Consider the following 11,899-nt stretch of genomic DNA (forward strand, 5'->3'; position numbering starts at 1 on the left):
CGGTGCATGGTGCGGAAACGGTGTACTTCCACAGGATATACAGTGCTATGGTTCCTATTCTCCCATGGCTTCAACATAATGCCTTGCTCCCTGCTGCTCTCCAACAATGCCTTGCTCCCCGGTGCTTTCCCATAATGCCTTGCTCCCCGGTGCTTCCCCATAATGCCTGGCTCCCTGCGGTGCAGAGCTGGTGCGGGAGACCACGGCGGCCAGCCTGGCCCTGCTGGTGCCTAAGAACATCGCTGCCTTCCCGTCCAACGGCGAGCGCTTCAGCGAGGGCCACATCGACGTGTGGTGGATCGTCCACGACGGAGGCATGCTGATGCTGCTGCCCTTCCTCCTCCGCCAGCACAAGGTGATGAGGCACAGATAGACGCCCACATAAACACACACAGGCCTAGACACACACGCACACACATAGACACACACACACACACAGGCATAGAAACACACACACCTAGATTCAAAATGCATAGATACACACTCGCATAGACACATTCAAGCACATACACATACACACGGATATACACACATACAAATAGCCACACATACATAAAGACACACATATATACACTCATACACAAAGACACATAGGCATACAGTACACACACAGACACACATCCACATAGACGCACAGATACACATCCACATAGACACATATATACACACACATAGAGACACACATACACAAAGACACACAATCGTATAGACACAAACACAAATCGTCACACGCATAGACAAACATATATACACACACACATTTTGACATACAAACCTATAAACATGTATATAGACACACACACACACACACACACACACACACACATAGACACACATGAAAAAAGACAGAGATATGAAAGACAAACATATACATACATACATATAGACACACATACACATCGACACACACATGTAGACACACACACACATATAGATACATACACATATACACACACACACAAAAGGACATACACATTTAGACACACACATATAGACACACAAAAATAGACACACCGACATACATATCGATAGACACACATTATGACATACATACTGCCTACTGTGTTTATGCAGACACATGTAGCCAGCCTGCTGTGTATATCTGTATGCATACAAGGCCTACTCTCTTCTGGACACCCATTTGCCCCCCTACACTTCACTACACTACACAAGAGCTCTGCATGTTTAAATCATTACCCCTGGCTCTCATCTGACCCTGCCTGCGTCCACATGTTGGTCCACAGGTGTGGAGGAAATGCAAGATGCGCATCTTCACCGTGGCCCAGCTCGACGACAACAGCATCCAGATGAAGAAGGACCTGACCACATTCCTGTACCACCTCCGTATTGACGCCATGGTTGAAGTGGTGGAGATGGTAGGACCACTGCCTAAAGCTGTTCCATATGACCAGATATATCAGGGGACAGAGAGAACAATGTCTTCCAATAGAGATCTCCCTCTATCGTTCCTATGACTGATGATTACTTTATGGGAGTAGTTGCTACGTCATTCTGACCCTGCTTTACGTCCACTACATTCGATGACTACAAGAACAAACAGGGATGAGAACCAGAGACAGAACCGGAGTCAGATCTACACTCAAGGGAGGTGGAAATAAATAGAACCTCAAACAAGTTTGAAAGAGCTCGTTCTGGAAAGCTATTTATTTCAATGATAGCGTTTGAGAGAGGCTTGGGCTCAGTATAATACTACGGTGTGTGTGGATGTGTGGAGCTCTGTCGGAGCAGCGTCTGAGTGAGGTTTAAAGGTCCCATGGCATGAACATTTCTAACATTAATTTGAGTTCCCCTAGCCTGCCTATGGTCCCCCAGTAGCTAGAAATGGCGTTAGGTGTAAAACGAGCACTAGGTATCCTGCTCTGCCTTTGAAAAAGCAAAGCTCAGACGCGCCGATTTGCAATTTTCCCATTATGTCATCATGCCTCCATGCGGGGGGCAGCGGTCTCCTCCATGCCCGCTGCCCGCTGCCGAGGCGGTGGTGCCTCGGCAGCGGCACCTAACACCTATATAAAAGCATCCATAAAGTAGCATGCCATGGGACCTTTAAGCTCAGTCTATCCCCGTGTATCCACCTGCCCTCTCTAACGCGCATACACATACAGGCCGAGGAACCTTATAATTTGTTATTTTGATCAAAGTCTACTTTATTTGATCTTGTCATACCTCCGGGAGCAGACCACCATATTCTATCTGACACCTTGGGATTTTATAATCCAAACAAGGTGGTTCCATGAGGAAGAACATGATAAAGACAATGCGTTATTCACATGCATGCTGAGTGAAATCGCTCATCATGCTAATATTTTGATTTTTTTTCCCCAAGCATGACAGCGATATCTCGGCCTACACCTATGAGAAGACCCTGGTCATGGAGCAGCGCTCCCAGATCCTCAAGCAGATCAACCTGTCCAAGAACGAGCGGGAGAGAGAGGTAGAACAGGTTTTGAGTTTAATACTGAATCAAAATGAAAATGGATTTAGCTCCTTGCAGATGTGTGTATTGATATGTGACGATCCACGGCACATCTACCAACCTCCCCACTGAACAGCAGGTCCACCGTGAGAAATGTAAACCTACCCGAGATCGCCTGTGGGCTAAACTCGGAAGCGCGTTAAACATACCCAGGCTTAATTGGGAAAACCTGGATCGGAAAAGACGCAACTCGCAATTAGAGTAAAAGATCTCCTATGATGAGTTTAAGAATCAGATAACAGCTAGGGGCAACACAGTTGCACATAATCTAGGTAGGCGTGCTGTCAAAAAACTACCGATAGTGTAAATTCGTAAGTGAAAAGATTCTGCATATTGTCTAAAAAATAACTATGCCAAATGCAGAATTGTAGCGGCGGTAGCGTAGTGGATTACTATAAGACACGAACGCCAGCAACCGGGGTTCATATCTCGCCTGCCACCATCATTCCTTTTACCCCCATAGATGTGGTGCCAGCACGGCCTTGAAAACATGGGTTTAAGTTTGAAATAAGAACAAAAATAGAATTCCATAACCTTTAGTGAATAAGTATTCCATATGACATAAGAATTTGGACTTTGTAAGCTACACATAAATGCGCATCACTTGAGAGACAGAATTTCAAGACTGACGCGCTACCTCCACTCTACCACTCTCTCACGGAGACTCACTGCACAACAGTCAGCATTGTCTACATAAGGTCCAACAAGGAAGATCAAATAGCGAATACCCTCTGATGAGAACCTGTATCTCTCATAAGGAATATTCTCAGGCAATGCCAAGGGATCGGTCCCGAAAGACGGGGGTCTCCCTTGAGACCCCTGTACGAAACGGGCTCTGAGGTCCACGGAAACACCCACAAATGGTTACGCCATTGTCAAAGGAGGGGCTAGGAAGCTGAGCACTCCAATCTAACCCGATAGACTTAGCTGATAACCTCCTCCCGACCAGGTTTGGTTGACAGCATAAGTCACCATGGTGATACAGCGACGCTAAAAGAGAGCGACTTTCATGTCACAGTAGGGATGGGAATTGATAAGAATTTCACGATTCCGATTCCGATTCCGATTCTGCTTATCGATCCGATTCCTTATCGATTCTCTTATCGATTCTCATTGGGTGAGAAAATAAGTATAAATGTGTTTGTTTGCATTACATCTCTTTAATATCTGATCAGAAGTGCTTCTAGTATTAGGAAATTGTACATTTTCAAATCAATTGGTCTAGACGAAAAGATATATGTTTTGCTTTTTAAGCCCAAATGCCATCATTATGTGCCATACAACTAAAAACACAGACTGAAAACAGCCAAGTAAGAGCTTGTGCCTTTTGGAATTCTAACAGTGCTCATTTGCATTCAACTTGTAACAAAATTAAACTGACATAAACAAAATGAAGCATTGATTAGACAGAGATTTATTAGATGGGCCTACCTAATAAACCGTTGGAACACACAAAACCGGAAACCATAGCAATGCCGGTAAACAAACCCCGAGAAGCCCAATCCCTATGAGAGCTCCCCACGCTACGGCCATCCGGAGGCGACAGAGCTGTTGGCCGTGATATTATATATACAATTATAATATAGTATATAATATATTATATACTATTATATATAGAGCTCCGGGAGTCGCAAACTGCAACAATCACTTTCTCCTCCATTCCGCGGTTCACCCGGACTGCACTGCACTGAGTTTGACGGCTGAACGCGGATTGGCTGTTACGTTACACATGTCACTCAGTTATCACGCTGTTGAACGCTGATTGGCTGTCATCACGACAAAAACTTGTCATCGGTTTTCTCCCGCGAAAAACTCGCCCTTATACGCGTCTCTACGTTCACTTTGTATGGGATCTTGTCGCCCCGTCGCGTTTGGTGTGAACGCACAATGCGATTCTTCCTCGGCGGCGACATGTTTGCTGCGTTCTGAACCAAATCAAAGCAGCGTGTGTGTGACGTCACGACGCATTTGCCGCGACCGGAACCGATAAGCGGAATCGTTAAGCAGGCTTGCTAACGATTCCAAGGAATCGGTTGACTCGGAACCGGTTCTGAACAAGAACCGGTTCTCGATTCCCATCCCTATGTCACAGCTTACCCTGGCTTTGAGCACAACATACCTCGCTAACCCACTAATCGCGGTTCGTGGTATTCCCCACTGGTCCGCTGAGTCAATACTTCACAACAATCATTATGTCATTATCTTCAGTTGTTTGTTTGTTTGTTTGTTGTTTCTTACCTTACTTACGTTAAACCAGAAAAACTTGAAATTTCAATCCATCGTAGATCCATTGATACTTGAGTTGAGGCCAACTCGGTATTTGAGCCAATCAAAAGCCTCCTTTCAGAACTCACTCTCTCTGTTCTGTCCCCATCGCAGATCCAGAGCATCACTGACTCGTCCCGTGGCTCCATCCGCCGCAAGAACCCTGCTGCCGTGACAACCCAGCTCAGCGTGACCGAGGACCAACCAGGAGCCAGCAAGGAGGAGAAGCCAGAGGAGGAGGTCAGACAGACAGACACACAGGCAGACAGACAGACGACAGGCAGGCAGACCAGCAGCAGACAGACGGACAGGCCGACAGACCAACTAACAGACAGACAGACAGAAAGTCAGACAAATCATGACTATTGAGCTCTAAACCAGACTTTACAACATGAGGTCTAAACCCACCAGACTATACAACATGAGGTCTAACCCCACCAGACTATACAACATGAGGTCTAAACCAGACTATCCAACATGAGGTCTGAACCCACCTGACTAACTGCACCATGGTAACAGCAGCCCCCTCCTCCCCCTCCCTCTCCTCTCACATCGTGCTTCCTGTAACCTCTTCATGTTTACCTGTAACTCCGGTCCTGTCTCTGAACTGTCGTCGATTATGTCACCACTTTACGTGTGTGTGTGTGTGTGTGTGTGTGTGTGTGTGTGTGTGTGTGTGTGTGTGTGTGTGTGTGTGTGTGTGTGTGTGAGCCTGTGCGTGTATGAACAAACGTGATTGTGTGCGTGTGTTTGTGCATGTGTGCGTAAGCATTTGTGTGTGTGTGTGTGTGTGTGTGTTTGTGTGTGCAACCTCACCTGGGTTTCTCGGGCTGCGTCCCACTCGCTCTCATCCCCCCCCCCCCCCCCCCCCATCGTAGTCAACGCCGGCCTCTCCTCCCGTCTCCCCCCCGCCCCCCGCCCCCTCCGACCAGGTGCAGCTCATCCATGACACCACCACCCCGGCCAGCCCGGCCACGCCCGCCACCCCGCTCACCCCCGAGGCCGTGCAGAGCCCCGGCCAGCAGGTGCAGATGACCTGGAGTGAGAAGAGTGACGGGGAGCCCGCCAAGGCCCCGGGAGCCGCCACCCCCGAAGGAATCAAAGACATCTTCAACATGAAGCCGTGAGTCCCCTCCCCTCCCCCCCTCCACTTGTCCGTCTTCTGACTGGTTGGTGATACATCATGATTAAAATGTTCAGAACACGAAAGGAAACGTGATCATCGTCAGTCTCAGAAATGCAGGCAAGTCCAACAAAACGACCAAGGTGTGTCAGCACTCACCTCCCTGTCTCTCTGTCCCTGTGCGCGCTGCAGGGAGTGGGAGAACCTGTGAGTATCAGTCTCTCTCCGGAGCTCGGCCACGTCCAACCTCCATCCACATCCCACCTCCGTCCACATCCCAACTCCATCCACATCCCACCTCCATCAACATCCCACACAGCCACCCCTACAGTCACAGTGCACACTACTGAGAGTCATTAGCACACAACACTTGCATGTTTACTGCTAGCAAACACAAAATCGACCTTGAAAGCAATATGCGATATGAAATGTTACATAATGCTATTATTTGTATACATGGCTATTATATAAAAAGAATACACAAGGACAAATAAGTACATTGAGGCAAATATTTTAGACCCCTTATTTAGGACCCATCGCAAACTCATCCTTAATGAGGTCTACGTAGATCTCATTGTAGAGAGAGTGAGCTGGACTGCCACCGCACCCCCCAGTGTTCCTACCCACAGCACGGTAACATCAAGAATCCATCCAGGGAAAGGGTCTCACTTGTTCCGATCAGCCGTCCAATTGCCATTCCGCATCAGGATTTCCGGTCTTCCGTTCTTCCGATCGCTCTCGACCGCTATGATCCTTATGTTCCTCAGGAACCAGTCCAATGTGCGTCGCATGCACACCGCGCTCCGGCTGAACGAGGTGATACTGAAGAAGTCGTCCGAGGCCAAGCTGGTGCTGCTCAACATGCCCGGACCCCCCAAGAACCGCAGCGGGGACGAGAACTGTATCCTTGGTCAAAGCGCCGCACAACGCCAGCATGGCTCACTAATGCCCCGCTAACCTCCTCTTATTAACAGGATCATAGGAGAATGGTTGTGGAATCATTTGATTGTTAAAATTGTACAACACAGTAGAAGACGGCACATAACTCACACGTACACTATGACAGTACAATATGAAACTACACTATGACAGAACACTATGAAAGAACAGTGTGACAGTACACTATGACACTATGACAGTACACTATGACGGTGCACTATGACAGTACACTATGACAGTGCACTATGACAGTACACTATGACGGTAAACTATGAGACTACATTATGACACTATGACCCTACACTATGATAGTACACTTTGACACCACACTATGACACTACAGTATGACACTATGACAGTACACTATGACACTGACAGTACACTATGACAGTAGGTGCGTTTCCATCTCAAATGTGATGCGAATCTTTAGAACGTTTGCAAAAAAGTAATTCGAATTAGGTGCGTTTCCATCAAGTGGTTGGAGCGGAATAGGGTGTTGACGTTACATGTTGATGTCGGCAGGGTTGCTATGGCCAGTCGTTATGCGGAAATCGGAAAGACTGTCAGTCCTGTGTGTTCAAAGTTCGCTACGTCACAATCACAGCTGATTCGAAAAATGTGTTTCCATCTCCCATTTTGCGAATTTACTCTGTTTCGCATTTCTCAAAAACCACCTCAAGCGAGCGGATAAACTTTTTTGCGAATTAGAGGATTTTGATGCGAATTGTGGTGTTTCCATCACCGTTTACAGGTGATACTTCAAAGTTTGCATTAAATTAGGGGCATGGAAACGCACCTAGTATGACACTACACTATGACACTACACCATGACACTATGACAGTACACTATGACACAGCAAATTAAATGGCACACAAAAGTCATTAACTCCAGTATAGAAATTATATTTTTGTGTGTATTGTTAATGTGCTGGTTGTGTAGATGTAAAGAAGTCGTTTCATCCAACAGGATGGAGAAGGCCAGGGGTTGTTCTGGTTGACCCGGAGTCCCATGGCTGCTGAACGGAATCTCTTGAGGTCTAGAACCTCTGGCTTGATCTTTAACCCTTTCCCTCCAAGATATGGAGTTCCTGGAGGTCCTCACGGAGGGCCTCAACCGGGTCCTCCTGGTCCGCGGCGGCGGGCGCGAGGTCATCACCATCTACTCTTGAGAGGGTGGCCACTCCATCCCTCCTCCTCTCCCCCCGAACTCCCTCCCCATCTGCCATGCCTTCCCAAATTCCCGCATTTTTTTTTCTGAGTCATTCACGGTCACACAGACTTGTTTTTCTGTTTGTTTGTGTGATCACCCCTCCCTCATGTTGACCTGATGCCAGCGCAGCTTCAGAAGCCCCTCCCCCCCTTCTATTCCCCGCTGTAGACCCGTCAGCTAGAGAAACATTGTTCCTCATCCCCTTTAGAATCATCTAGACACCATCTAGAGCACACTCCTAAATCAACATGTGTTTGATCTTGAAGCTTGTTTCTTTAGCTGTTTGCATCTTGTCGTTCATTGATGTGTTTATTTATTCAATGATCCGGAGCAGTGGAGCTCACCTGTCTGTAGTGGAGCTCACCTGTCTGTGGTGGTCTGTGGTGGAACTCACCTGTCTGGTGGAGCTCACCTGTCTGGTGGAGCTCACCTGTCTGGTGGAGCTCACCTGTCTGTGGTGGTCTGTGGTCGCGTTGTCCCTCCACCTCACGGTTAGCTCTTCTGTTGTGATTTTGATTCTTTGCTAGCATGTTTGCTAGCCTCCTGAGCCCGGAGGGGGGGGAGGGGGGGGGGGGGTCCGGCTGCCATGATGATGATGATTTCAGCGAATGGAGATTGTGGGATATTACGCTCTGACTCTAGCATGGAAAAGGTGCTGTACTTCCCGCAATATTCCAGTCTTTTGGTTATTATTGATGTTTATTATATATAAAAAAATATGTATAATATATATATCAATATATATTCTACACACTTTTTGACATTATCATCAGTACGGACTCACCCCCCTGTCCTCACCCCCCCGTCTCCATTGTCTCCTTCCTCACATCCGTAGTGGCTATTCACCCCCATGGCCACTGATAGTGCCAAAAAACAACAACAACCACCAACAACAAGGCTAGCTTGGTCTTTATAGAGATTGACGTGACTAAACTGTGAATTACTGGGGTCTATGGAGGATAAGTGGTGGTCTGACAGCAGCGGCTGGGGGGGAACACGTCTATACATTCGGGGGCAGAGATCGTCATATAGTCAGATGCCAGCAGACAAAGTCTGCCGCCCCCTCCCCCCTCTCTGATCCGCCCCTGGGCCGCGGTGTGGATCACTGTAAATAACGCTCCGACAAGTCCTTCTGAGTGTCGTATCCTATGTGACAAAAAAAGTTGAAGTACATAAGCTTCAAGCTTGGAAACCGTTGGGCCACGCTCTCTCTGGGGGACGGCCCGACCACCACTTTGATTTGGGACTGGCTTGGGGCGTGTATCACCATGGTAACTGTCACTGTCACCCTTTGACGAGAGCTACACTGCACTCACTGTCTGCCACTGTGCAAAAAGTGACATTTTTAACGGTCCCATCGAGTTCATTGAGTGAACTTTAAATGTGTTATTTTTTCATCTAGAGAAGAATATATGTATTTGTTATGTTTATAGACAGAGGTGAAACATATTTATGAAATAGTTCTATATCATTTAGATAATCACTTCAATATTAACTTAGTTACTTTTGCCAAACTTAGATGTTATATGTGCCATATCAAAGTATTTTTCAAAGATAACTACTATACAAATTATATTCATCAAATTGAGGAGAGGAAAGTGAGCTCAATGCCAATTTGTCTACATTGAATATAGAAAAAAGGATAACACTAAGTTAGTAAGACACCCTATTAGAACATCAATATGCATTGGTTCATTTTTTATTGGGTGTAACTTGTAGTATACTTGTATCTTTTGAAAGCAGAGACCTGTGGCACTAGGAATCCCTTTGTTAATAAGGTTGAACTCTATGCAGTAGACTCTGTGGAGATTTTATATCCTCTAGACTGATTTGAGCCAAACATATCCCTGACCATTGGAATGAATCGTTAGAACAAAATACTTATGTTTAAAAGTGTTGAAAGGAAGAATGTGCAAAAACTGAAAATCTGGACACATGTTAGCATTTATTTCTAGATTTTTGAAACACACAAACACATATATTTTGTTAAGTAGATTTCATATGTCTTATGCATTAAGGATCATATCACTGACCATTGACCGATGTCCCTATGTATTCATTTATTTAGATCCAAGAAAAAAACTGTTTAAGGTCATTTGCACTTGTAGTAGATCTATAAATATAAATAAATACATATTTATTACATTTATATGTTTATATTTATTTGTATACATATATGAATATTATTTATATACATATATGTATATTTATTTATATATATAAATATATTTAATTGATATATGTATGTATACGTATATATATATACACATATATATATAAATATATATATATATATATATAATAGTAAAGCGAAACACATGAAATTAGTTTCTAGAACTATTTAAAACCAGTATTTAATGTTTTTAGTGTTGTTTGAATGTCAGATCATGTGTTGTGAATGCTGCTAGTATCGATATATCATTTATTTGTACTGTACATAGAGACAAGTGACGAGATTACCACGCGCAGGAAGACCAATGCGGGCTTTCGCTTGACATACATATCAGGGCTGGTAGATTCATTGGTGTGTGATCTATGGACAGGGTTTACTTTGTTATGTTGGAGATTTACAGTTAATTGAGTAAAGTAAGCCTAATGCAATATTAAACGATTCTGATGATTTTTTGGTGGGCTGGGGGGAGGGGTGTGGGGGACGGTCACAATTAGTAAATGTGAATCTTTCCCCTGTCATTTTCAAAAGCTGCTCTCTCAATTAATCCCGTCAATAGGGGGCAACAAAAACGCTAAACTCAATCCCTGTGGATGGCGTCCCCTCTGTTTGAGCATTGGTCATCACAATCTCCTCATTTGAACCAATCAGAGCAGTGGTACAGCTTGTGTGTGCGACTGTACCTGGGAGGTGTTCAGTAGCCTTCTAAAGGTTGAGGATCCTGGGAGAGCAAAATGGATCATCAATTTGAACAGAAAAAGTACAACCAACTTGATCCAGAAACAGATTGTGTTGCATTTATTCAAATTGCTTGCCGGTTACAGATATATAGAAAATGTATCCCCACCACATGATTAGACGATAACATTCATCATCAAGCGTTCCCCCTCCCACTCAATAGATTTTCCTGTCACCTTTAAATGCGATGATAGCACTTGTATTAGGTCAGCGCTGGGGTCCTCGTTTCAAATAACATGGCTATTATATATTCAACCAGAACATTGCCTGCATCAACTGAGCCTTTTTAAACCTCTCCACGCTTAAGATAATGTTGGGGGGCAAGAAAAGTATGTTTATTGAAGAAGAATAACTTATTTATTGAGTTAAAAATGTGTTTTATAATTACTGTTTGCATGGTCTTATGTGGCAATATTTGTTTTAGTGGTTTCTACAGAGTTATGATGTGATTAAGGCGGGAGACTAGGAGGTCAGAGGCACATGAAATGTTACCTCAGTGGAGAGTTTCCCCCCGTGGGAAAATGGCTAGACCTTGAAAACGAGTCTTTTGCTAAAAAAAATATATTTCAGAAAAATAAATGAGTTTACTTTATTGTTCCATGTCCTATTTCGATCTTGCTCAAGTAGTGTTATGTAATATCAAAGCAGACTTTGAGTTAAGTATATGAATGGGCTGAGAGATAACATTTCAATTTTCATTTCAACTTTTGTAAATATAGCCTATATATCACTGCAGTCAAAGACACTTTAACCTACTATGGTGTTGTCTTTTGTTGTGCACTGTTCTATCACTGTGGAAAAAGTCTTGAGAGTTTTGTATTATGTGCAATTTTGTTCTTGTACCTTTGTTTTGTATTTTCTTTAGCAACTCAGTCAGCAGTGAGTTCTTACATCAGAATGATTGTCACCATATGTTACACACCGTTAAGGATAAAGTGTTTACCCAAATTTTGGCAGAGA

General features: G+C 44.7%; 1 protein-coding gene across 1 annotated transcript in view; it reads left to right on the top strand.

Moving 5' to 3' along the window:
* Nucleotides 1-8,001, top strand: part of LOC130391865 (solute carrier family 12 member 5-like) — a gene marked incomplete at its 5' end in the record, with an annotated part of 17,408 nt that extends 9,407 nt beyond the window's left edge. Inside the window, 8 exons of the mRNA XM_056602187.1 lie at nucleotides 186-355; nucleotides 1,245-1,376; nucleotides 2,345-2,452; nucleotides 4,874-4,999; nucleotides 5,692-5,882; nucleotides 6,075-6,089; nucleotides 6,650-6,783; nucleotides 7,899-8,001. Of these exons, the coding sequence (XP_056458162.1) occupies nucleotides 186-355; nucleotides 1,245-1,376; nucleotides 2,345-2,452; nucleotides 4,874-4,999; nucleotides 5,692-5,882; nucleotides 6,075-6,089; nucleotides 6,650-6,783; nucleotides 7,899-7,990 (968 nt within the window). The remainder of the gene's footprint in view (nucleotides 1-185; nucleotides 356-1,244; nucleotides 1,377-2,344; nucleotides 2,453-4,873; nucleotides 5,000-5,691; nucleotides 5,883-6,074; nucleotides 6,090-6,649; nucleotides 6,784-7,898) is intronic.
* Nucleotides 8,002-11,899: the final 3,898 nt, after the last annotated feature.

This window comes from Gadus chalcogrammus, chromosome 1 (genome assembly GCF_026213295.1).
Source record: "Gadus chalcogrammus isolate NIFS_2021 chromosome 1, NIFS_Gcha_1.0, whole genome shotgun sequence".
NCBI lineage: Eukaryota > Metazoa > Chordata > Actinopteri > Gadiformes > Gadidae > Gadus > Gadus chalcogrammus.